Below are 27,583 nucleotides of genomic sequence, written 5' to 3'. Positions count from 1 at the left end.
TTAGGTCTTCATAGCCTTTTCTCAAATTGATCAACTCCAATTCAGCAAAGAGTGACAGACCATCAGAAAACAGATCATGGACTATTATTTGATTACTAGTGAGGGCTATCTGAAGCTTTTGAGCATGAACATCCTTTAGACTGCCAGCTTCATAACCCAGATCATCCTCCAGAGAAAGGGTCAGTGTATGTAGTTTTACTTCAGCAATATTCTTGAAATCACCCACGCTGATATTTTTTGCTCCGAGTGCTAATCTCTCCAGTTTTACCAGGGAACTGAACTCACTCCCCAGAGTCATTGTGAGAAACTTGTTGCAGGCCAAATTTAGTACCAAAAGGTTGTCTGCGTGGAGCAGGTACCGCTGATCCAAGAGGTTCTTCAGCCTGTTGTGTGACAAGTCGAGATCCTCCAGGAGTGGTGTGTCGAGGAACGTCTCTGGATCTATTTCCTCCAAACTATTCCATGAAATGTTGAGGAACCTCAGGAGAGTGGTGTTTTTGAAGTCCCCTCTGTGAAGCTTCTGTATGTGGTTGCATGAAAGATCTAATGACTCAGTCGTATGTGGCAGGTCTCTTGGGACAGAGGACAGGTTTTGGGACGAGCGGTTTTCAATGTTGTCAGGAAAAGAAGAAGCACTCAGCTGAAGTCCCAGAAACACGACTGCTGCCCAGAGGGCAATGGTAGGCCTCATTGTTTGCCTGCATAAAAATAAGAAAATAAACATTTATGTTGTTATTGATGAATTCACACAGTTTCTAGTCTATCAGGTATACCAAACAAATGCAGTCAAATACAACAGTCCTGTAATAAATCCTCCTGATCGATACCAATGGGTCTTTGATATAAAAGTTAGATTAATCTATTTAACATTATTTTAATGCTAGCTACGCTAAATAGACCTCACAAACATACAACATGTTAACCACTCATCCTCACTCTTAAATCCTATTTCATTGCATCTTAAGTAGGATATATGGATAAACTCACCTATAACGTCACTGGTTATCTGCTTTCTTCAACCCTTTACAAGATTGTCCTTTCAGTCAAGCATATTAAAAAAATATCCACATTTTGATCAGGTATGTTCAGTGAAAGAAAGGAGATTTGTACTAAAGCAGTCCAGGAAAAGTTTGAAACTTTCCAAAGTTCAGTGTCGACAGTGTTACCTTTCTATATAATCAGGGGCAGCCAGTAGGTGGCGCATTTGATTAGTGCACTAAATATGTATATAATTGTGGGAATCAGGTAGTATAGATATTATGTAATTAATATGAGAACTACTATAGAAGAAATTATGAAATTATGTTTCCTATTTTCACAATCCCAGTACAGAGAGAATTAGAGGGTGAGAGAAATATATCTTGCCTTACACACAGTTTAATTTATTATGGTGGGTGTGTGTTTCTCTCTTTATCTAATTATACTTTCCTGCTAATGTATTTAATACATTGCCTTCAATCAGTCTTAAGGTCAGGATTATTCATGCACCAGTTTACAAACTGAAATACAGATGTTCATTTCTCTGAATTCATAGTCACATTTTAAATGAAAGAAAATGCATTAGAGTTTAAATCATTTCGAAAATCATCATATTTCTAAAGCTTTGTTTTTTTTTCATCGCTTTTGTCTTTGCATATTGACTTATGTACTCCAAACAGATTAAATAACCTTAAATAAATAAAGTTATGGCTAAATAAAACAGAATTCAATCACTATACAGTTCACAGACAGACAAGAGAGTGCTCTTACCTGTTCTGGGGTCAGCAGCTTAATGTTGTTGGTTTCTTGAGTTGTTAATGAGCTGATATATTGTAGTCCATCATATTTCATTACTTTCCAAGTCTCAGTAAGTAGCGGGAAATATCTGTGTTGAGTCTTTAAGTCTATAAAAATACAGACGTTCAAAATTACTTAAATGGTAGGAAAAAAATTGGAAAAAGTGCTCCAACAAACAAAAACAGTCCTGATCAAAAGACAGATAGTCAGGCTCTGGCTCTGTTCTTCTTATTTTTGTTTTGGTACAACCACTGTAGGTGTTACGGTAAGTGCATGGTAAATGCGGGAGGATACAGATATGGAAATGAAAGCAATTAAGTCAGGCTTTTTTCTTGCCTACATCCTCTTTTCACTTCCCTGTTATTTACTTACAGACCTCCTTTTTAAAGGAAACTTCAGCTTTCACAGTGAGACACTTGTTACATAAAATTGTGGCAATATGTAGGGAATGAGAGAGTGCATTGTTTAAGTCTGCTCAGGTATTCTGATTTAAATCTATTAAAACTTGCCAATCTTTTCCTGCTCTTATTAGGTGGACTGTGTTTAAAAGATGTCAATCGTCTGTCCAACATCTTATAAAGGACACTCATCACACACACTATCATTCATCTACACAAAGAACCATGGACAACTTTTCTGTAATGTTATAGCTACAACACTGAGGTCAGTGAGGTGGTAGATGACCATTTCCCAACTCTATTAACTTAACTCCCACTAATGCCTTGAGGCAGAGCGTATCCTGGGCAACTACACTGTTGACTCTAGATGGCTGTAGACACTCCCTTTAATGAAGGGGAATGAGGAATAGGCTTTTTGATAGGCATTGACCTGTTTCATTGTGATTGGGAGGCTTTGTCAAATGTAGACACACAAACACATGCACACGCACACTTCCCAGCAATGTTTTAGCAGCGGTGCTGTTTCCTTGGGTTAGTGACTGTTACTCATACAGCAAGTGGAGCCAAATTGAATAAGGTCATATGAGCTGGTGTCATTGTTCTCACCTGGCATGGTCTGATCAAATCTTGGAAGATCACTAAGGTGCTTACTAGCTGCTGGCCACAGGACAACAGAGAACAGCCTGTCTTTTTCAATACATGTCCTTAAAGAAAGTAAATTCATATTAGAAAATATAAATCAAATGTGAAATTGTTGTTGCAGCACAGAAAACTGTGTGTGTTGGAAAACAGATCGGCTGCAACGTGAACTACTTCTTAGTCATGGACCTAAGATCATAGTACAAGCTAATTATTGACACAAGGATGTTCTTGTGTGTGTGTGTGTGTGTGTGTGTGTGTGTGTGTGTGTGTTCTCACAGGGATAGTTCTGTAGTATCTTCAAAAGTGTTACTCTTCTTTTTTTTAAGAAGGATGATGGCGTGTTTTTGGAATTACAAGTGAAAACAACAATTCACCAGAAGCTTTTTAACAGTATATTAATACAAACGTGGATATGAGTCAACCTTTGTATGTGTGAACATTATGTGGTAGGGAGGGGCTGAGTGGGAGCACGAGTACACTGAGGGAGAGATAGGGAAGCCTGACCTGGTTGTCAGATGGATATTGCAGCACCTCGGAGCTTCAGATGTTCCTCGCCTGTGATCATTCTCCTTCATCCTCCACCAACATGGATCTCTTGTTTGTCGCAAGACGATTTATGATATTGAACAGAGCGATTGCTCTCACTTACACCAGCTATCTCCTTCAAGTGGATTTCTGAAACAAGGTAGATTACTTCAGTATGCTGAACCATCCTTCACCTGCAACATGTCAGTGCCTTTTACTCTCCCTCCTGCTGCTGGTGTGTGGCTGGAACAAGGCAGCCTGTTCTCTTGGGGAGGGCAGGAAGATTTGGCAACAGCCCAAGCCGGACCCCATCAACAAGGATCAGTCTTTCCTTCATGACAACTTCCCTTCAGGATTTCTTTGGGGTTCAGGGACATCAGCCTTCCAGACTGAGGGAGCCTGGAATCAGGGGGGGAAAGGGCCATCCATCTGGGACCATTTCACCCACTCCACTGCCAGTACTAATTTGGCAACCGAGACTGCTGATGCAGCCAGTGACAGCTACACTCGCTGGGAAGAAGATGTGGAAGCATTAAAGTATCTTGGTGTAAGATCATACTCTTTCTCTCTCTCCTGGCCCAGACTCTTCCCAGATGGGAATGCCAGAGGTCAGCCCAATACAGCTGCTGTGGAGCATTACACCCGCCTCATAAAGAGGCTTCTGGAAAAGAAAATTGAGCCCATCGTCACTCTCCATCACTGGGACCTGCCACAAGTCCTACAGGAGCACTATGGAGGCTGGAGAAATGACACGCTGGTGGGACTGTTCGAGGAGTATGCTGCTTTTTGTTTTCGCACATTTGGGAGCCGTGTTAGGTACTGGCTTACAATGCATAATCCATACCTGGTGGCTGTACAGGGGTATGGGACGGGTGTGCATGCTCCTGGAGAAACTGGGGGTCCAGCTGGCTCTCTCATTGCGGCCCATAATTTAATAAGGGTAAGATAGACAGGATCAGCTGATTAATGTGAGTCTGCAGATGAATATAGTCTGTACTAATATACAATGTAATATACTGTGTTTTATCTGCCTGGGCTGTAAATGACAACATGAAGAATTTCTCTGACGACATGGACTGTAAACTTTGAACTTCTGCAGCTGTTTATGATGGTCAATGAATGTTTGCATCCTGCACATGATAAAAACACGAACTGGTGAAGCAAATACAGGCCGTGCTCTGATATTTTGTTGCAATCAAATAAAATCAATTAAACTGTTAACTTTGATTTATTTCATTGCAACATATAACTGGTGCAATCGAGTCAAGTTGTAATGCTCACCTTTTATTTCATGTTCCCAATGACGAGTTTATCATATTCTATTTTGACAGGTTTGTGATCAGTAAACAGGACACTTAAAGAGACATTGAGATCAAAGTCCACCACATCAGCACTTTTGTGCTGGAGAGAAACAGTGTGTGACAGGAAGTCATGGAGATATGCCTCATTAATAATCACTAACGGTTATGCAGTCTAGTACAGATGGTATGTGTCCAGCTAACACTGTGCAGATAGCATGAGAAAATAGTATTTCTCCGGGGCCTAATAGATTGTTTTCATGATAACCTTATTACATCTGCTAAGGAGGTTACGTCTTCCCATTTTGTTTGTTTGTTTATTTAAATGTTAGCTGCTCAATATCTCAAAGAGCAAATGATAATTTTACTTGGCACTTAGTACTAGAGTACTTAAATGAATGCAATATATTACATGATTGTCTTTTACGTTGTCATTTAATTCGAATCTGGTTCCAGGTGTTTATCAAACAATTAGCAATAATAGAGCAGATTTAGATGATTATGCAGCTGTGGCAGTGACATTTCCTCGTGTGTGCTTTTGCAGTGTTTTGAAAGCACAACAGACATTTTCACTTGTCATAGTAGTAATATGACAAGTGAAAATGTCCTAACCCTAACAATAACCTGTGGTTAAAGTGACAGCGTGACAATACCAAGACCCTGAAAATAAAGTGAAATGGAAGTCAGCCATCATTAAACACCTGTGCTTATCCTGCTGTCACATGTCAAAATGTCTCCTGTGAAAAATGCCCATTGTACTATTGTGACTGTATTGTAGACTGCAGTAATACTGAGTCTGCTCTGATTTCCAGGCACATGCCAAAGCTTGGCACACCTACAACTCCCACTTCCGTGCAACACAGAAGGGTCAAGTATCCATTGTTTTGGGATCCCACTGGGTTGAGCCACAAAGAAGCCAAGCCATGGCTGCCAATGTTGAGCTTTGCCAGCAGTCAATAGAGTCTGTCCTTGGCTGGTTTGCCCACCCCATCTTTGGTGACGGGGACTACCCAGTCTCTTTAAAAATCAAGCATGGATCCCTCTTGCCTACATTCTCCCCTGAGGAGAAGCTCTGGGTACAGGAAACAGCTGATTTTTTTGCTCTGTCCTTTGGACCTAACATCCTCCGTCTGGGCCGGAGACTGGTCCAGTATGGGCAGACTGTGACCCCAGACCTGAGGCGTGCACTGGGCTGGATAAAGCTGGAATATGGGGACCTGAGGGTGCTGGTCGCTGAGGGAGGCTGGTTTACTGAAGCCAGTGTGGGAAAGGAGGACACGATAGCCATTTATCTGATGAAGAGGTTTATCAACCAGGTCCTGCAAGGTGAGAAGTGGAAAGAGCAACCAAATAAAATGTAGATAATGTGATGAAGTTATCAAATGAAATAAAACAAAGAAATATTTGCATTCTTTATTGCTGTGTTTTCTTTTACAGCAATCAAGTTTGATGGTGTCCAGGTAATTGGCTACTCTGCTTGGTCACTGGTGGATGGGTTTGAGTGGAATAATGGCTTCACAATTAGGCGAGGCCTTTTCTACATTGACTTCAGCCAACCAAACAGAACCAGGACCCCTAAGACCTCTGCTCAGTACTACAGACGTGTTATCGCTGACAATGGTTTCCCTAGTGATGAAAGAGTGATCAAAGGCCGTTTCCCTTGTGAATTTCACTGGGGTATTGCTGACTCAACTTTAGAAGTAAGAAGAGAGAGAAAACATGAGAAGGATTTCACAGCATAAAACTAAATGAATGTCTATATTCACCCTGATATTCTTGTATGTCTTCTCTTGTTATTATAGGTCCACTTCTACCCATTCTCACCACAGTTTACTGACCCCCATTTGTACAGCTGGAACTTGACAGGAGACAAATCATTGCATCCAGTCCCAGGGGTGACGTTGCACACCAGACAAGCTCAGTGCACTGACTTTTTGGCTATTCGTGATCATCTTCGTCTCTTCACATCGACTGGGGCATCTCACTATCGCTTTGCCCTAAACTGGTCTCTGATTTTACCCCAGGGAGACCTCTCTAATGTGAACACTGAAGCTCTGAGGTAGAAATACGCTTACACAGTTCAGTCTTCAAATGAATGCAATTGAGTTCAAAACTATAATATAACCTGATCAACACCATGATGATTAATTTATAGATATCTGACTCATCTATGCACATTAACTCCTGATTTTATATCTTCTTATAACATCAAAAAGGTACTACCGCTGTGTCCTGACCGAACTCAAGAAGCTGGATCTGGAGGCTATCGTAATTCTCTACTATCCCACGTACAGAGCTCCAAATCTGGGCTTGCCTGGTCCACTGCATGCCTCAGGTGGTTGGCTCAACTCCAGCACAGTGGGGGCCTTTCAGGAATACGCAGCACTGTGTTTCCAGCAGCTGGGGTCCTCGGTTTCATACTGGATCACCATCAATGAGCCAAACAGACTGGTAGACGTTTATTCCAGTGGGAAAGAAATGCATGAGGCAGCTCATAGCCTTCTTCTGGCTCATGCAAAAGTCTGGAGGCTGTATGAGAGGGAATATTCTAGTCAACAGAGGGCAATGGTATCACTCGCATTACACGCCGACTGGGTCGAACCTGCAAACCCATTCCTGGAGTCGCATAAAGCAGCAGCACAGAGATTTCTTTTGTTTGAACTTGGTCGCTTCTTAGACCCATTACTGGGGACTAGATATGAGAAAGAAAAGCATAACAAGGGGGACTATCCGCAAGAACTGAAGGCATACTTGGAAGAGAGAGCTCGAGTAATGGGCCTCCCTGGATCCCCTCTTCCTAACTTCACTGAGACTGAGAGGGAGGAGCTGAGAGGGACATTGAGTTTTATCTCACTGAACCATTTTACCACCCGTTTGGTCTCTCCATACCCTGACACACAGATCCAATTTCAGCAGAAACAACCTCCTGATCATGGCTGTATGATGCTTTCTGATCCCACCTGGCCATCCTCCAGCATGGGGCAGGCTCTTGTACCCTGGGGCCTGCGGAAGATCCTGAACTGGGTGAGCCAGAGATATGGAGGAGCTTTGCCAGTCATCGTCACAGCCAGTGGGGTTGATGACCGAGCTCCCATGGAGGATAAACTGAGACAACACTTTCTCAGAAGTTATCTGCAAGAAGCCTTTAAAGGTGGGACATCATCTCCATCAATCAGCTAATATGTAATGTTCCTCTGCAATCCAGGATGTTTTTTTATATGGTTGTTTTTCAGTAGGAATAAAATGCAGTGTTCAGGGTGTTGGGACAGAGGCACATATCCACAGGCAATACAGGTTTTATGACCAGATTGCTTCCTAGTATAAAAGCCGGACTTAATGAGTCAGATCATAAAAAGAAAGGAGGGGAGAGAAAAACAGTAGAGGGACGACTATGATCAGTGCTCTGTTCATACTTTGCCCTTTATGTCCCTTAGCTCACCTTTATTTGCACACCTGTTGTTTTCTAACATGGACATCTATTCCTAATAGTTTGTTGTGTTGTTTAAAGGTAAAATACAGTATATCTGAGTGATTCATATTGCTCAAAGTGGAGGAGGAATTGGAGGGTCCATGAGTGATTATTATCTCACATTTCTCCTTTATTCCATTTGTGTCCAGCTCGCCAAATAGATAAAGTCAACCTGCAGGGCTTCTACATGTGGAAACTGCAAGATCGACACGCCCCCCAGTTTGGACTTTTCACCTCAACCCACTACCAATCCAAAGCCAAAGCCTCCATCGCTGTCTACAGAGAGATCATCACTCGTGGTGGTTTTCCTGAGGGCAACACCACACAGACCTGTAGGTCTAACAAGCGGCATAAATCTTGCTCTGTATGTGCTTGGATGTTCAAGAACAAAGCAATACTGGTATTTGGAGGCTGCCTCCTAATATCGTCTGTTATGTTGATAGCACTTGTCATCATCACCAAGAGAAATCAAACAAGAAGCAGGGGGAGGGGGGCGAATAGGAGGAACAGGAGGTGAAAAGGGGAAGTTCCTGTGTACTCACCTACACAAATTAAGTGCTAACTGTATTGACACTGTAATGTAGCAGACAAACTGTGTATGGCAACGAAGAGCAATGATCTCTATATTTGTGTCTGGTCCAATAATGCTGCATATATCTGTGCTGGTGACAAATGTGTGATAGGTTTACCAACAATTACTGTCAAGAGGAAGTGTATCCATCAGTTTTACTGTAGGGTTATTTAATTGTTGAGTAATCAATGAGAACTGTTAAATGGCAACAGGAAATTGCAACATATTTACTAAACGCCAAAGACTCTGGCTGGCTCATGTTGTTCTTTTACAAAAGTTGATGATTGATTGACGAAAAAGGAAATGCATGACCTAATTGTACACCTTATGACCTCCATTATATAGAAAATATGTCACTGCTATGATTCCAGAGTTGTTATAAAGTCAGTGGTCATTATATTGTGTAGATCAGACTAAAATGTGACTTTAATATATTTTATATGATATGTATATGTCTAGATTTAATTGTGAATGGTGCCAGTGTTTGTAAGTATAACTCTTAAAAAATATTTTCAAGTGGTGTCCACCTGGATGGTGTCCTTTCAAACAAGACATGTTTACAGTTTGCTACAGACTGTGTGAAGCTCCATGGGACAATAATGCCCCCTAGTGTCACCACAGTTTGCAGTTCTGATAAATAAAATAGGATGTTGCTTGCATGTTAGTGTCTAGAAATGTTTGTGACTGTGGAACATTGAAATTACTTTATATTTCAGAAGTTGAAATGATTGTTGCTAGGGGGTACAGACTACATTAGAGTACAGTTAAGCATGTGACATATCTGAATGACTGCACCTTCAGCACCTTGAATCAATGGCCTGTATCTTAATTGTTCTATGATGATCTATCTATCTATCTATCTATCTATCTATCTATCTATCTATCTATCTATCTATCTATCTATCTATCTATCTATCTATCTATCTATCTATCTATCTATCCTATTCTCATGGCATTTATTGGAAAAACAAGTGTTTAAGTTATCTTTTAATGCAAACAAACTTAAACAGTAAACAGGGTTTCACACAATAACTAATAAATTCTATGATAAAGTTTGGCCTGGTGAGCAGTTTTTAAGTCTGTTAATACACTGTTGTTTCCTTTTATATTTATGCCTTTTTGTCTCGTTTGTCTCACCATCTATCTATCTATCTAGATACTTTTACACAGTAAACATACATTAAAGATATTCAAAGGTTGTCAATATTAACGATGTAATAATAATAATAATAATAATAATAATAATAATATTAATTAATAATAATCATCACAAAACAGATCAACCAATGAGAGGAGGCATTCAGGATGGCAATACACATCACATGACCTGCTCTCATCCAGACTGCATGCAGTTTGGTATTAAAATGTTTTCAGTGCCACCAACCATTGTATTGTTACACATTTGAGATGAGACCAGGGGCGCTGGATAGGGGGCAAAAGTTAGGACAATTCCAAGGGCCCACAACTGACAGGGCCCCAAAATAGGCCCTAAAAAAATAGGTAAACACCATATAGAATTAAGGGGCACAATTTGATTTTTTGTCATGGGGCCCAAAATTCCTGGCGGCGCCCCTGGTTGAGACACACATGCTGAGCTGTGTTTTTTAAACCACTTATACCATCCAACCACAGATAACCGGTGAACATCACCACGGCTGGTATTTTGTCTTGATTGTGTCCAAAGAAAAAAAAAACCCTGTTTACTTAAGACTGTTAAGTTTGTTCACATTAAAAGATAACTTACTTAAAACTCAATAAATACCCTGAGTATAGAAGGTTCACTTTAATCTATCTATCTATCTATCTATCTATCTATCTATCTATCTATCTATCTATCTATCTATCTATCTAGATACTTTATACACAGTAAACATACATTAAAGATAATTCTGGATTTAAATCACACCTGTGTTAAATAGGTGCAGATAAATTAAACACGTACAGAGAAACCCGTATTAAGATCTTTACAAAGAGAAAACTGTATTTGATAGAAATAAAGAAAAAGGTTGTCAATAATATTGACGATGGTAATAATAATAATCATAATCATAAATTATTCCTCACGAACAGATCAACCAATGAGAGGAGGCGTTCAGGATGGCAATACACATCACATGACCCGCTCTCATCCAGACTGCATGCAGTTTGGTATTAAAATGTTTTCAGTGCCACCAACCTTTGTGTTGTTACACATTTGAGATGAGACACACACGCTGAGCTGTGTGTGTGTTTTTTAACGACTTATACCATCCAGCCACAGATAGCCGGGGGCTTGTCGGTGAAGCTGTTATTTTGTCTTGTCCACACACAAAAAAAGAAAAAAAAAAAAAAAAAAAAGAGGAGCGACTGACTGTGGACACACAGCGCGAGCTACACAGCGCGAGCGAGCTACAGCTAACGGTCAGGTCGGACGGCGGCGAGCGAGGCCCCAAAAACCGGGACGGGAACACGGGGGGAAACCATGGCCAACATCGCAGTGCAGAGGATAAAACGAGAATTCAAGGAGGTGTTGAAAAGCGAAGAGGTCAGGTTGTCATGTCCGTCGTGTTCGTGTTGTTGTCTGAATGACGGCGGCGCTGCCTCAGCTGTCACCGAGGCTGCTAGCTCCGGCTAACACGGGAGGCTGAGACACGGCGGCTGCATCCGGCTTCACAAAACAGGCTGCTCATGTCTCACCGTGGAGGGTGGGAGTCAAAGCTAAGGAGGTTACTGTCGTTGGGAAGCGGTTTATCGGTTTATTTATTATTAGTGGAGTTCATATCGCTTGGTGTGAGGAGCTCGCTTACCATGCCGAGCTAGCTGTGTTAGCACACACACACACACACACACACACACACACAGAGGTGTTATCCGCATGTAGTACTAAAAGGTTTGCTCTCACATTTGGACCCGCCATGGATCCATCTCATCTTACATCACCTATTATTATTATTATTATTATACATATGTACATCTCTTTAAGATGTGCGCAACAAGTTTGAGGTCAACTTTGGCTAATGCTGCCGGGAGGAAGGGGGGTGTCAACTTATGCTGCATAGGCAGGTTTGAGTTTGACAGCAAGCTGGCTTAACACTTTGCTGTCCTGTCCGTGTGTCTGTGAAGTTATAACATGCGTCTTTTTTGCTTTCTTCTCACCCCTTTTTTTATTATTATTATTTTTTTTTTTTGCAGACGAGCAAAAACCAGATAAAGGTGGACCTGGTGGATGAGAACTTCACAGAACTTAAAGGGGAGATAGCAGGGCCACCTGACACACCGTATGAAGGCGAGGGGGCTCAGTTTTTTGTTTTGTGACATCAACTAACACTATTTTTGTGCAGGCTTCACTAACTAATATCAAAGTGCTTCTAATCATCTTTTAAATGCATGCTTCAAACCCCTGTTATGATTCTTTAATAAGTGTAACGCCTCTCATTTCTTCCAGGGGGTAGATATCAACTAGAAATTAAAATTCCAGAGACGTATCCATTCAATCCACCCAAGGTAGGAATTCATTACTGTCACTGATAATCACCCCTTTCCCTTTTTACTTTCCTAACTAATCTGACTTTGTCTCTGCTCCGTTTTTTTCGATTTTAATCTCTCAGGTGCGGTTTATCACAAAGATCTGGCATCCCAACATCAGCTCAGTCACAGGTGCAATATGTCTGGACATTCTCAAAGACCAGTGGTGAGTGAATGCGTGGCAGCATTCCTGACATTCTTCCTCCATCGCACGTCGTCATGACACGTGCAAGTACAGTAGTAGTTTCCCCTGCCACAGCCGTTGCTATGTCACTGTACTATGCACCAATATGAGCTAAATTCCAACTTATTATGTTATATAAATATAATTATAAAGCATAGGTCCTTCACTAGACGAGTGTGCCTGATGAGGATGATATTATGGAAAGTATAAAACACCGTTCCCTGTTTTTGATCTTAGATCAAAGGTAATTAAACTAGCTACTCCGCTGTCACGTCCAGTGTTGAAAATACACTCCACCACCTTCATGCCATAATAGAAACACATCTGTATGAGTCAGAGAACTTTATTTTGGTGTTTCTGCACTGAACCGTCACCTGTCTGTTCATCCAGGGCAGCAGCTATGACACTGAGGACGGTTCTCCTGTCACTACAAGCCTTATTGGCAGCCGCAGAACCAGATGATCCACAGGACGCAGTGGTAGCCAATCAGGTGGGTTTGCATGTATATTATATTTCACTGTTTTAAAGCAGAGCAACATAAGTGCATATAATTTTATTCATCTGTCACAGATCCTGTAGGATTTCTTTTTATGGTTGTAAAGCTTCTTAACGTTTTATGGTACAATAACTCTCATAACTTTAGAATTTAGATAAACATTTAAATATAATTCTTGTATGCTACTAATGATTGTTACTCAAAATGTATGACCACGAAAGCACCAGTGCTCACACCCAAAATACTGTCACGTCTTTGGAAGAACTCGTGAAAAATATTGTGTTACTTGATGTCAGTAAACTGACTGTGTCCGTATCATTTAATACTCCTGCAGAATCCGCCAAGACAAACTGTTTACTACTTCCAGTAGATAGTTCAAGGTGCTCGAATGTGAGATGTTGCTGCTTTTCATCGTCTTACATTAGAGTAAATTGAATGTTTCAGTGTTTTAAAACATTGGCTAGACAAAATAAGAGAATTTCTCCCTGTTTTTTTTTCTTTAAAGACACAAAAAATGAACGGATGATGAAATGAATTGCTGGTTGTAGCTGTAGAGTGTTATGAAAGACTGTCCTTTACAACAGGAAAGTCGTTGCCGTTGCCTTTTCTTTCACTCTGACATTTTTGCCTTCAACTAAGAAGTGAAGACCTGAGAAAGGACTGACAAGGAAAGATGTTTTTTTTTTTATGTTACGTCAGCTTCACCTGTGTATAATCCAAGATTGTTACCTTAAATTCTCTTATATAGGCAGATCATGCTTTCCGAGTCGATTGTTACATGTTAAGCAATATTCAGTGCTGTGCTAGTAAAGGGAAACTTTTGTGAAATATCATGTGTAGGCAGCAAGCTGTTTGCCCTACTCTACCGAACACATTATAACACCTACATACTATCAGTAATCCCCAGTGTGGTAAGAGTCATGTATTGCTTACCAACCCACATCCCAATGAAACGTACTTGAAGGAACGAAATAAGGTTAGATAAAATGCAGAATAGTTCAGATGTTTTGTAGCTGTCCAGAGATGTTTGTGATTCTAAACACAGCGTACATTATCGAATGTTAATCAGTTTAGATGGAGGTCTAATACGGAGCTGTTTGTTCAGGCTTGATCTAAGTATTATGCACTTGTTGTAATGCCCTGTTTGAAATAAGGTATGTTGGGGCCAAAGGCATTTATTTTACTTTATTTATAGTTTAACTGCTAAAAGTTTATGGCAGTGGAAAATCTACACCTGCGTTACATTTCAGAAATGCAAACAGCGTGGAAACAGAAAGTCAGGCAGCACTGGGCAGAAACGACAGTCTGGCAGACTGCAGCTCTGTCAGTTCGTTTGGCTTTGAGTGTCTCAGCAGTCTCAAAATATTGCAGTTAATTATTTTATTGGCAGTCTGTTGTCACAGCGGCTTCATACAAAATGTTAGAGATGGGTCACTACTGTTCTGCTGGTAGGCACATATGTGCTCTGGATGTTTTTTAGTTTTTTGACAGTCAGTATGCTGAACCCCCTTTCACACAAACTCACTGTTGTTTTTCCTGTTTGTTTATCACACAGTACAAGCAGAACTCAGAGATGTTCAAACAGACAGCGAGGCTTTGGTCTCACGTCTATGCAGGCGCTCCCGTCTCCAGTCCGGAGTACACACGCAAAATAGACAAACTCTGTGCCATGGGCTTTGAAAAAGTAAGAATCCATTTTTCCTCCTGTGCTGAATTCTGCTGCAGAATAAAACTCTGAACGCTTTTTGTCTTTCTTCCCAGAATGCAGTAATAGTGGCGTTGTCATCGAAATCCTGGGATGTGGAGACAGCGACAGAGCTACTGCTCAGTAACTGAATCTTGACACCCTCTTCGTCTTCCTCTTGATCCCTATCTCTTCCCCCCCACCCATACATTCACACTCTCTCTCCTCTCAAGGCGTCTTTTTCCCCTGTGGCACCCTCTGTTTCACATTGGACTCCACACCTCCATGCTACCCTTCTTCTTCAATCTCCCCTCCCCCATTTATCCCCTCTGTGTGGCATCTCTCCTCCTTTCTCATCACCTCTACTGTACCACACTCCAATCAGTTGCTCTGCGAGCTCTTGTCTCCAGTTTCTTTAAGTTCAGTCTACATTCCACTCAGTGCTACAATCAGAAGTTCAACCACATCTCACCCACCCCCCTTTTTGAAGCAAATGCCAGAATTAAGACCCCCGCCCATGCCTGCCAGTTTCCCAGCTTCCCTGGCTGTGTCCAAGAAGCGGCTGTCAGTGGTTTTCTTGCCTATGCAGTGCATTTACTTTCATTTTGAAAATCTTCTATAGGAGAGAGTCAAGCCATTCTAGGAGGCTCCTTTGGATCTGGTTGTGATTTTTACACACTTTTGGGATGTTTTCTAAACAGGGATTGAGCCATGTCCTAGACTAACCACATTTTAAAATTGATATCTCTTTTAAAATTGTATTGCACTCATCCTTACACAATAAAATTTGTACTTATCCTTTAAACAGGATATTCCTAAAAGAGGAAAGGAAACAGTTTTGGTGTTACTTTTTCGTTTGACGTTCTTTTGGTATTAAATGATTATTGATTGATTATTTGAAAATATTGGTATTTTTTATTTAAAAGAATTTGCCGTCAAAATTTCATATGAAGGGAATCGATGAGAGCGGTTGCGATTGTCTTGCAGTGACTATATGCGTCCTGCGTCCAAGATGCCAGCGTGCCACTAAGTTGAAATTCCAAAGCCTTTTTACAAAAGTTATCTTCTATCGCTGAAGGTTTTTGAGGTGATGACGAAGTGAGTAAATTTTTTTTTTTCTTACAATTTGGAAAGTAAATAAAGTTCACTGGGTAGCAGATGTCAAAAGGCTTACTCCCTGTTCTGGAAAACAGCTCCTAAAGTGTCACTGAGGTGTTCACACAGTAGCCATACTCATTTTCATGTCATGTTTTCCCCTCGACTCTCTGACAAACCCAAAGCTCCTGCAGAAACCCCCACCCCCCATCCCCACCCCCCCACCAGCGACCAATCCCCACACTTGCTCTTGACACGGCTTACTTCACCCGTACTTCTTCCCACATTTTAAAAACATTTTCTTTTTTTCTTTTTTGGTTTTGGCCTCCTGCAGGAATACATTTGGATTCTTGTTTTTAAACTTAGTGAAAACAGAACAAACAACAACAAAAAAAATCATGTTCAGCTGTAACACGACGTGTCACAAGTCCGGGTGGAAATAGTTAAAAAATGAGTTTGAAAAATATTGCATCATCTTAACTACGCCAACAGATAAATATGTCAAAATGATTCATCTGTAAATAAAGATATTAAAGTCTGTGTAAATTAATCCACACTCTTGTCTTTTTCGTGATTTGTTTTTCCAAAGGTTCAGAACAACATGCAAACATACAAACAAGAAGAAAATACCAGGCAACAGTATATCACAGCCAATTTCTTAAAGGTTAAGTTGCACTCACATTACTGATAAACAGAGAAACTGTTCTTGTGTGTTGGTTTCTAGGACCCAACATGTGGTTATGAGCTTGTTTGGCTGTGCATACATTTGAATAAAAACTAGGGTGAGGCACTAAATTTACACGACCAACAGAAATTGAACCTACAGGGAATTACATTGCCGGTGAAATTGGAGCAAGCAAGCCAATTTAGATGAATGTGCATGCAGAAGAACTGGCGAACGGATTATGTATATCGGGACTTTGCCCTTCTGTACAGTTGTACTTTGCCAGTAGACTTCTTCTCTGATGTTGCACTGCTGTTGCGTGAGGATCCGGGTTGAGCAAGCACTTTTTTTTTTGTGTGTGTGTGTGAATTTAGAGCCTCAACAAGGAAGTGATACAGACACTTATAATGTTTTATTATCACCTTGCTTATAATGTACACACTGAGGATGAGCACAACAACAGATGGCCTGCTTGATAGCATGTTGTGCCATGTTGAACCTCTCCAAGAAACCCTGGCAATAATCTGAACATCGCAACTAAGAGGAGAGAAGCTTCCACTGATTCGTTGATATCCTCTAATCAAAAGCAGTATGTAGATCTATCAAAAGACCTCAGTGACAGCATTACCTGTACAGCATGGCACCTGCTGTGGAGTAAATCAGCCTCACGTTTTTCCAAGCATCCCGAGTGACAAAGGCTCATTTTGTATCCTTCCAGTGGATGGTGGCATATCTCTGCAGTACATCTACCGCCTGGAACTGCTCCAAGCATCCCAGAGCTACACAGTGCTGAATACATGAGATTGAAAAAACAAAGGGCATGCTTCCTGACTCTTCTAATGACACTGAGATAATCGCTTGGCTGTGCTATTAAAATGTGCACCATATAAATGAACCTGCTGCATTATTAAAGTGTTGATGGTTCCATAGGACTGATTCCTCCACAGCGTATTTCCTTGGATACACTTTGTTCCAGTCGTGCCACAATAGATTTGAGTAGATTAGATTTGTAATGCTGTTTGGAATTATACCCTCCGGATAACAGTGAGGTTATAGTGGCCTCTTTTTATGTTTTATTATAGCGTAACTGTAAGATTCCTGAATGAAAATCACCTTTGTAAGTTTAGATTAACATTCTTAGAGCTCTACACCCTCTCTGATACATATCTGCTTCTTCCTCAGGACTGTATGGGAGTATTTCCTAATCATTTTTAGGAGAGCAGCACTCCCTTTTTAAAATATTTTACCTGATTCTTTTCTGAATCCATTAGTCCTCCTGTCGTGGTCAGTTTGACTCCCATTTGACTTACCAAGTCCAAAAAAAAAGTATTAAAATCAAGCATACATCAGAAATTGCAGGCATATTTGCTTTGTTGCTGGTGGAGAGAACTATGATCTTTTACACCCAGAGGCCTGTAGTAGTGTGTACTGATTCTTACAGAGAAATAAAACATTATGTTTTTATTAGTCGAATTTTATTTGACCAAGGACATAGTGACTTATTCAAATCCATCCTGAAATAACACTTTATCTTCTAATAATGTTTTTCATGTTTTTCTCAAGTTATCAGATCCAAAATGATTTAAAGAGCTGATTTTCTCTGATGAGATGTGCACAGGAATATTAAATGAATGTTTCTTTTGCTGAACATTAAACTATATCTGGTGCTACCCAGAAAAACATGTTTGCAATTTGCAGAAGGTTCCTCAAGTTGGCTAAAGCTGAACATCTGTGCCATTATTTTATGTATTTTATGTGTCACATAATTAACAGTCTTGATTAGTGTCATTTCTAATTATGTCCACATCTGAAGAATAGCTGTAACAGGTAGAAATTGATTTTTTTTTTGTATCTTAAAAAGTACAAAAAATTTGGATAGTGTTTCTTTCTGGGTTTAACCTGGAAGATGTCGTGAGCTGTTGTGGCCTGGCTGTGTGTGTTCATCATCATAGTGACAATAGTCAGTCTATTGAGCCAATCAAAGATAATACATATTACTTATCTTCAAAAACACCTGCTGTACACACACAAAAGTCCAAATCTCACTTATGCGCATGCACGTCCTGGTGGAGAATGTGTTAACAAGTATGTAGTGATTCAAAAATATTGGTATTTTTTGTTTAAGGGCAGCAAATCTTTCAAATTTGTGAATGAATCAATTTTATGAATAATACCAATTATATATATGTTTCTTGAGCACCATGGAAACAGGGTCTGTTCTTTCCATGTGGAGTTATGTTTGCTGCTGTGTTTGGCTTGAAATTAGCACCAAAGTTTAAAGATGACTGAACAATTTTTTTTTAATGTTCCTTAAAATGCAACAACATGCAGTTCAATATTTATTAACCAGAATGTAGGAACTAATGCAGTGTTACCAGTGTTAAACGACTAGCAATCAAAGCGGTTGTGTTCAGGCACTTGCTATTGCCATAACATTTCAGTTCATATAAAGGGAATTGATGAGAGCACTTCGTCTTGCAGTGACGAGATGCCACTATCTGCTGCACGCTCTATGATTTGCAACTCATAAATTGTGTATGCAACCACGAATAAGTAACTAGTTTTCGAGCAGTGAAGCACAGATTAATGTCTGGTCATTTAAGAGAAGCCCTGTTGTTAATTGTGCATGATTTAATCAAGGAAGCCACGGTTTAGCGTGCGTAATGGCGCACAGAGTTCTCTGCGTATCAGTGGTTGATTCAACCAAAAAAAAATTAAAAAAGGGCAACCATGTGCAGAAAATCATGGTGCATTTATGGTGAAACAGTTCTCAAACCTGATAAAAATAAAACTGATTTATGTTATTCTGTAATTAAATACACATGAAACTATTAACTATTTAACTGGAAGGGCACCCTAGAGTTCAGTTTATGTTTCATCTTCCATAGTGGCATCTTCATCATGTTTTGTACACTCATTTCATTTCATTCAAGCATCAAACATCACAGATTAGCCTCAAAACCATGTGTTCCCGCCAATGTACGTTTTACCCGAATGTATTTTTAATATAATTAAATAAAAGAAACATGTTTTCAGATTAAATGTTTTCAAATGTACCAATTCTTCAGACAAAAGACACTACTACTAAATATTATTATTACTAAATCTGACGGAATATATGGTCTTTAAGCCTGTTTTGACGAAGTGCCGAATGTGACTTTTTAATACTATTTTTTTTCCTTAGTTGGCTCCTTCTGGCCTTTGAATAATGAATGTCCTGTACTGAAAGGCCTCCCGATGACCCACTTCTCCCTGAGGATGTGGATGGGCTTCAGGAGGCTCGGGTTTAGCCTTGTGGGAGTATTAGAGCAGGTGAGAGCGTGGATGGTCGTAACAAATAAATAACAATGATTCTGGCAATGACAGAGAAGAAGACTTGAATTGCAATGCCGAAGACAATGCTAGACCAACTATCTTCCACACCAGCAGTTCCCACCTCTGCATATTGGAATGGAGTGGCACCAACAAGTTTCTGTTCACTGCCCCGTGCCCTATGTTGTTCCTTTTGCTGTTCTGCATCCTGTTTCTTATACTTATCCTGATGCTCCTCATGCTTTTCCTCATGGTTTTCAGAGATTGTTCATCTTATTAACCATCATTTATTTTTCTCTCCTCTTCTTTTTCTCTACCACCTGAGCTGCTGCTGTTCCCTATGAATGAAGAAGTTGAGTATGAGCATCTCACTTGTTGAGAAAGCAATCTAAAATATTGTGTGAAGTAGCTGCATAATGTATGCTACACCTGATTAACCATTTAGTATCACTCTGGTCTTAATCCATCACCTGATCAAATGATCCACTACGTATGCGACTCCAGTTTAACTGTATATTATCACAAATTCAATAATTCATGTTTATCTTTATCCATATCCTTTATCATTCATTGTAATTCATTGCCATTTTATCATTCATTGTAATTGTACTGTGTAATGTTTGTGTTGATTTGTTCTGTACACGTGACATCTATTGCACGTCCGTCCTGGGAGAGGGATCCCTCCTCTGTGGCTCTTCCTGAGGTTTCTTCCACCTTTTTTCCCTGTTAAAGGCTTTTTGTGGGCAAGTTTTTCCTCACAAGAACCGAGGGTCTAAGGACAGAGGGTGTCACTCCCTGTACAGATTGTAAAGCCCTCCGAGGCAAATGTACTTTGTGACTTTGGGCTATACAAATAAAATTTGATTTGATTTGATTTGATATAATATTGATTATTTTGAAATTCAAAGATTGTTCATCTTATTAAGCATGATCTATTTTTCTTCTCTTCTTATTTTGTCTACCACCTGATCTGAATTGTATTATGGAGTAGAAATATTAAGTAGCAGAATATGAAAATACTCACTGAATACGAGTACAGTTCAAGTAAATGTACTTAGTTACTTTCCACCACTGTATTCCTGGTATTGGCAGTTTGTTTTGGAGTAGGCCAGCAGTAACCTTGCGTGGCAGCTGGACTCGCAGCCCACCTGGCTGCAGACATGTGATTGACAGGTGAATAGCCCAGTGTGTGGTCAGGCGATGATTCGTGGGCATCCTGTTTCTCTGAGTCTACTGCTGCTATGTGATAGCCGGAGTTTTATTCCCTGTCTCAGTCAGCAGACATGCTGCCTCCCCTGCCAAGCGGTAAGAGCTGGCCTGACTGCAGAGGATGAACAGATGAAACGGTGCCCTGCTATCTCTAGATGAGTTCAATTGGGGTTGAACGGGAATCATGTAGGGCTGTTAGGGGATGAAAACAAAGGACCATTAGATTTCTGGTGGCTATTACCTTCTATTTTTCTTTGAAGGTATTCAGAAATGCTCAAGATGATCCTTATAATCTGTCTGCTGCTGCTGCTTCCCAAAGGTGAGTGTGATGCTCCTTCCTTCCTAAATAATGAAATGTCTCTGTGCTGTTGATAATGCCTTAAAGAGGTTGCGCTGTTTTAAACTGACTGAGGTTTATCAATTCAAAATGCATTATTGTGTGCATCATTATGCATAAAACACTGTGCCTTTCCATGCAACTTTTAGGCTTTCTCTTAAGTTTTCCCAACCCCAAAATAAAATAATATTTTTTCATAGTTTTTTTTAATAATAATTTAAAAACAAGATATTCAGTTATAGCATTTATTGCCTAAATATGGATTAATTCAGAAAAGAACAACAATAAACAATCATAACAGTTTTTGAGATTAATTGTAAAGCACGATTAAAACAATCTGGAGGAAAAATAGTTAGTTAGTAGTCAGTAATAGTCTTTCAGTTTTTCATGGTCAGTTATGACAGTGTCAGATAACAGAAGAATCTGAGAAGTACTGGAAGATAAAACAACATTAAAATGCACTTGTTTTTTTTGTTGTTTTTTTTCTTGTTTTTTTGCCAAAATAACCGGTCACCACATCTTTCATCCTTCCCCCTCCAGTGGCTCACTCGGCTGAGGGTCACTTTGCTCAGAAACTTCTGAATGATTTGATGGAGAATTATTCCAGCGCTCTGCGGCCTGTGGAGGACACAGACAGTGCCCTCAATGTCACCTTACAGATCACCCTCTCTCAGATCAAAGACATGGTAGGTATTCGCTCAAACCTAAATTCTTATGTGCTGTATATTTTGGTTAGATCTTAATTATCAAAATAAACCATATTTCAGGCCAGACCATAACTAAAACATCATCTTTGCAAAATTAATTAACTGAAAAAATCTGTAAAATGATCTCTCTAATATTAGAGTAGCTCTGCAGATGAATCTGTCATGCACACAAAGTTGTTATTAAAGACAAAGAGGTATCTTTGAATACTGTTTTGTTGCCTAATCTGTGCCTTTTTCAGTAATTACTAAGAGCCCATTCCACCATTCATTACAGCAAAAAAAAAAAAAATCAATAGTCAACATAAAATTTCTTGGCTGATCAATTAGCCACACTGCTTCCTGTGAAATGCCTTAGATACTGAAGTTTTACTGCATTTTCTTTGCTGTAGAGACAGAAGTCACCGAAAGAAGGAGTCTGTAGGTGCTGATGTATATGAGTGACAGACGTCCTGCTGTTCAGGCTGGGCCTACTGTTACTCTGGCTGGCTCAAGTTCCTGTTCAGGTTCAGTGCTGTGTCAGCCCACAGTAAATTAGCACATGGGTTGTGCACGTGTGTTTGGTTGTGTGTGTTTGAAGGGAGGATATAGCTCTCCTACTGACTGTAATGTCTCTGAGGCATACCAGGTTGTCTGTCTGTCATGTCTGAGAAGACAGGAGTCAGAGCCAAACAACAAATAAATGTGTGCATTGGAGTATCCTGTTACCCAAAGCATTTATGTTTTCTTTGGTTCAGTGCTTCAGCGAAGCTCTGGCAGCGATACCAAAACCACCCCCACCTTCCCCTGTCAACCCACGACACTGTTCATCCACCTGATATTGACAGACAGGTCTAGATTTCAGCTGTTGTGATAATCGTATCTGCCCTCGTAATGCTCATAGAGAGTTAATGAGCAACAGAGAAATGGGAAGAAGACCAACAGGATCCCTCCTTAAGCTGCTGTCAGTATATATCCAGCGTGTATGTAGGTGTGTGTGTGTCTGTTCTCATTTGTGTGATTGTGACCATGTGTGTACATGAAGGATGAGAGGAACCAGGTGCTGATCGCCTACCTGTGGATCAGGCAGACGTGGCATGATGCGTACCTGAAGTGGAATAAAGAGGACTATGATGGACTGGATGTGATCCACATCCCCAGCAGCCTGGTGTGGAGGCCTGACCTTGTCCTCTATAACAAGTACGCCCGTACGTCACACAAACACATACACACAAACACAAGGTGGTCATAATCATGCAATACATACAACACACACAAAGACTGTATGTGACTACATACTGAGTTATCAGTATAACCCAGTACAAAACATTGCAATAAATGTATCAGGGATCACAGAGGTGTGAAATCAACTTTAGTTGTAGGTGTTATTGCAAGAGAGTGTCAAGGTGTGTCTAATATGCAGGTAACTCAAAAGCATACAACATACAATATATGGTCAACACAAACAAAATAAAACTCAGATTTAGATTTTAGACAGCCAGGTCCCAAACAACATCCAGGTCCCAGGCTAACTTCTATAACATCAGACTATACCATTAAGCCAAATAGCACACATGACTTGCTCATTTGTCTCTCAAATATTTTGTCCTTCAGGGCCGACGATGACTTCTCAGGGCCGATGGATACCAATGTGAGACTGCGCTACAACGGAGAGATAACCTGGGATGCTCCTGCCATCACCAAGAGTTCATGTGTGGTGGACGTCTCCTACTTCCCCTTCGACAACCAGAAATGCAACCTGACTTTTGGTTCCTGGACCTACAATGGCAACCAGGTTTGTACACGTGCAATCACGCTTACTTGTTACACAGGATAAAACCTTAATTCAGTGTATCCACTTTTTGAGGATGCTGATAATCTATGTCACCTAAATTAATCAGTCATACTCACTAAGGACTGTGTTGTGAGACTTATCCATTACACTTAATTCCAGGTAGACATCATTATGGGTATGGACAGCGGTGACCTCTCAGACTTTGTGGCAAATGTAGAGTGGGAGTGCGGCGGGATGCCGGCCACCAAAAATGTCATCATGTACGGCTGCTGCTCTGACCCGTATCCTGACATCACCTACACAGTGATCCTGCAGCGCCGCTCCTCTTTTTACATCTTCAACCTCCTCCTCCCTTGCTTCCTCATCTCCTTCTTGGCTCCTCTGGGGTTCTACCTGCCTGCAGACTCTGGGGAGAAGGTTTCCCTGGGGGTGACGGTTCTTCTCGCTCTTACTGTGTTTCAACTAATGGTGGCTGAGAGCATGCCTCCATCTGAGAGTGTGCCTCTTATAGGTAAGAGTGTAACAAGAGTTTGTTTAGGATGGCATTAAAGCTAATGTGTATGATTTTTTTTAGTGATTGCGGTATTGTTCTAATTATTATAGTAGCTTCCAATCCTGTCCAGCTACTTTAGTACTTTGATCCAGACTGATATCTCTCAATAACTATTGGATGAATTGATATGACATTTTATTCAGATGGTCGTGATCCACAGAAAATGTATTCTAATACATGACTTTACTCGAGCAATGAGATTGACATTTGTGGTTTGAATAAAATATCCCGCTCAGGATTAGTTAGGTTTTCCCTTTACCTTCCATAAAGCACCATAATCATGTAAATTTAGTAATTTATTTTGTAGTTATGTCCTAATACTGACACTTCCATCAGCCTCAGTTGCACCTTTGTGTTTAGTGTTAATTATCAGTTGTTATGTATATAGAATAGTAAACATTATACCTGCTGAGCATGAGCATTGTGATTGCGACGTTAGGTTGCTGATGTTAGTGTTTAGCTCAGTGCAATGCTGTATATAAATATACAGCCTGACAGAGTTTGTAGCATAACTTTATATCTGAGTGAAATCTAAAACATCACTCTGGTTGCTTCCACAGACAACAAAAGACAAATAAAACAAAAGTCAAAGAAGTAACCTGTTCTAACAGCAAACTTCTTTGTCTGTTTTTGTTCCCATCTGGTAACCAGGGAAGTACTACATTGCCACTATGACCATGGTCACAGCCTCCACATCTCTCACCATCTTCATCATGAATATCCACTTCTGTGGTGCAGAGGCCAAGCCAGTCCCACACTGGGCAAAAGTCCTCATTATTGACTACATGTCCAAGATTTTCTTTGTTTATGAGGTGGGCGAGAACTGTGCCTCTGTATCCTCCTCCTCCTCCTCTTCGTCTTCTCACTTCCCCCAGGATGACAATCACCACCAGAACCACATTCATGTGAATGGTAAGCCAGGGAGCCAGAATAGCCAGGACCGACAGGGTCACAAATACCCTAGACCTCAGACCCCCAAGCCACAACACCATCCCAGAGTCAAAGCCCAGCATCACATCACCAGAGAAGACAGGAGCCACCTCTCCAGTTATGCACCTGGGAAATATGAAGGGTCTAATGGGAAAATTCTGACAGGTGGCTGCTGTAAAGAAGACCAGAAGGTCCCCTGCTACTCTGAAAACCAAAAGCTGCCATGCTGCCCTGAAGACAAAAAACCTCCACCTCAAGGCCCCACTGTTACCTTTGGTCCCTGTGTGTTCTGTAGCCATGGCAGTGCCCTCCCTGGTGTGGACACCAAGCTTGTGCGTAACGTTGAATATATCGCCAACTGTTTCCGAGAGCAGAAGGCCACGTGCGCCAAAGGGGCCGAATGGAAGAAGATCGCGAAGGTGATGGACAGATTCTTCATGTGGATCTTCTTCATCATGGTTTTCCTCATGAGCATCCTCATAATTGGCAAGGCACCATGACCAAGCAGCTGCTGCTTATTAATATTTGACTCTTGACTTGGTCAAATAAAAATCAAAAATCAAAGGGGCTATGTTGTGTTTTATAAACATGTTGTATGGTGAAAAGTATATGGACCTTGTGGCTTTTCTTTATCAATAATAACAGTGTAGGTTACAGTGATTTAAAAATAAATACATTTTACTTTGCACTCATCGTTTTTGGCCATTTTCTTCCACACACAATAATTTTGTGCATAACAGAATTGCATTATTTGGTCTTCAGCTGAAACAAAACACAATGGGCCAGACTTTGATAATGTATGTGGGCAATACAGAGAACTCCTAATGAAAGGGACATTAGGTGCAACAAATGATGTTTATTAAGTCATTGTTTTCTGTTGGCCAACGCTCTGCATGCAGTTTTGGCTGCTTTGCTCCCTATACAACCCCTATCATCTATGTTGATGGCATGTTGTAGATGTACAGCTTATTACCATCCCCATCAATCATGGCCTTGACATACAGGTACTTAATCAAATGACCATTGAATACATGTAAGGAGATCTCTTGTCAAGTTAAAATATGATCAGTGGAGATAGCACATGTCTTATTCACTACAGTGAAATCAGATGCCTGTGGCAGAGAGTTACAGTGTCAGGGCACGCTCCGGATCCACTGAATCATTTTTCTGTTCAAAATCATCCAGTAAATAGTTAATGAACAAGCTTTGTTTGTAGCGGAGCCAGGTCAGTGAGGATGTAAGGTAATATGGAGCATCAATTATGTAACACAACGAACACACTGTGACACCCCCCCACCACCCCCACCATAAACCCCATACTTTGAACTTGGAAAGGCAAGTGAATGTGTGTGTGTGTGTGTGTGTGTGTGTGTGTGTGTGTGTGTGCGTGCGTGCGTGTGTGTGTGTGTGTGTGTGTGTGTGCAAGGGCATGCATGTACATGGTGGAAAGAATAGGAAAGAATAAAGAACAATACAAAAGGAAAGAAAACCTAATATTGTTGATGACAGAGGGGGAAAGTAAGTACAGTACTGCACAGAAGTGGGGTTTTGAGGCACCAGTACTACTTAAATATATCCATTTTTGTGCAAGTTTGTACTTCAGTTTCACTAGATATTAGGCAGAAATGGTGTACCTTTTATAAAACATTTATTACATTTTTAAATATGATATATAGATTCAATAACCTAAATAGATAGATAGAGAGACAGCAATATGACACATAGAGGAATAAAGCAGTTACATCAGTCTTTGGCTACACAGTTAAAATAAATGTATTGTTCTTATGAAATGTATTAACAATACTAAAAATATAAAATATCACCTTGTGATTTTTTTTTAACCTTTACAATCTGATTACTACTACTTTTGGCATACACTGATCAGTGTATTCTCTATTTTTTTACCTCAGTAAAAAAGACATACTAAACTAAGTAGGGAATGCAATAAGCAGAAGAGTTAGAGTGGTACTAAATGAAGGATTTCTAATTAATTATTTCAAATTATTTCTAAGTAATTACCACTCCCAGATTTTTCACTACAATACTTTAATCTTACAGTAGAGGGAGCTCATTTCCCACATACCACTCTTTTGGCAGCTGTCCCAAAGTTCTCTGTTTGAAGTGTGGCAACATACAATAAGTTGCACACAGAAATGCACCTCGGAATTATTCCCACCATCTAGTTATCACTCACAACATTTCATGAGAGGAGAAAAAAAAGATCTACTATTTATTACTCCTTCAGGTTATTGTATGGAGACAGACTATACATCTTTCTCACTGAAATTCTATAATTAAATCTGGAGGCTGTTATGAAAGTGAGTTTGCCAGCATGAAATGCAGCAGGCTGAACCCCTGTTGATTGTTCTGTTCAGCCTCTACAGTACGGGCTCTGTTTAGCAGAAATAAAATAGGCAGAGGAGCCATTGTTTTTTATCCCCCTCTCAAAAGTGATTGT

The 27,583-nt window shown here is 40.4% G+C and overlaps 3 protein-coding genes across 4 annotated transcripts; all 3 read left to right on the top strand.

The window, feature by feature from the left end:
• Positions 1 to 3,324: 3,324 nt before the first annotated feature.
• klb (klotho beta) lies at positions 3,325 to 9,716 on the top strand. The gene is made up of 6 exons (XM_027288457.1): positions 3,325 to 4,281; positions 5,452 to 5,965; positions 6,077 to 6,339; positions 6,442 to 6,698; positions 6,856 to 7,790; positions 8,258 to 9,716. Exons 1-6 carry the CDS (start codon positions 3,517 to 3,519, stop codon positions 8,623 to 8,625), a joined length of 3,102 nt encoding a protein of 1,033 aa, XP_027144258.1. The 5' UTR covers positions 3,325 to 3,516; the 3' UTR covers positions 8,626 to 9,716.
• Positions 9,717 to 10,784: 1,068 nt separating this feature from the next.
• ube2ka (ubiquitin-conjugating enzyme E2Ka (UBC1 homolog, yeast)) lies at positions 10,785 to 16,196 on the top strand. 2 transcript variants are annotated; one of them, XM_027283828.1, is made up of 7 exons: positions 10,785 to 11,203; positions 11,851 to 11,944; positions 12,104 to 12,162; positions 12,267 to 12,349; positions 12,758 to 12,857; positions 14,419 to 14,547; positions 14,625 to 16,196. In XM_027283828.1, the coding sequence occupies exons 1-7, from the start codon at positions 11,141 to 11,143 to the stop codon at positions 14,697 to 14,699; spliced, it is 603 nt and encodes a 200-aa protein (XP_027139629.1). In that variant the 5' UTR covers positions 10,785 to 11,140; the 3' UTR covers positions 14,700 to 16,196. The 2 variants fall into 2 exon arrangements, with proteins under 2 accessions (XP_027139629.1, XP_027139632.1); XM_027283831.1 differs by lacking the exon at positions 11,851 to 11,944 and having other exon boundaries at positions 10,903 to 11,203.
• A 4,901-nt stretch (positions 16,197 to 21,097) lies between these two features.
• On the top strand, positions 21,098 to 25,688 carry LOC104933250 (neuronal acetylcholine receptor subunit alpha-9-II). The gene is made up of 6 exons (XM_019253752.2): positions 21,098 to 21,146; positions 21,705 to 21,850; positions 22,893 to 23,047; positions 23,462 to 23,642; positions 23,802 to 24,153; positions 24,847 to 25,688. The coding sequence occupies exons 1-6, from the start codon at positions 21,098 to 21,100 to the stop codon at positions 25,623 to 25,625; spliced, it is 1,662 nt and encodes a 553-aa protein (XP_019109297.1). The 3' UTR covers positions 25,626 to 25,688.
• The last annotated feature ends 1,895 nt before the right edge of the window (positions 25,689 to 27,583 follow it).

Source organism: Larimichthys crocea, chromosome I (genome assembly GCF_000972845.2).
Source record: "Larimichthys crocea isolate SSNF chromosome I, L_crocea_2.0, whole genome shotgun sequence".
NCBI classification, from domain to species: domain Eukaryota; kingdom Metazoa; phylum Chordata; class Actinopteri; family Sciaenidae; genus Larimichthys; species Larimichthys crocea.
Note: the sequence above shows the minus strand (reverse complement) of the source record. Positions and strands in the feature narration are given on the sequence as shown.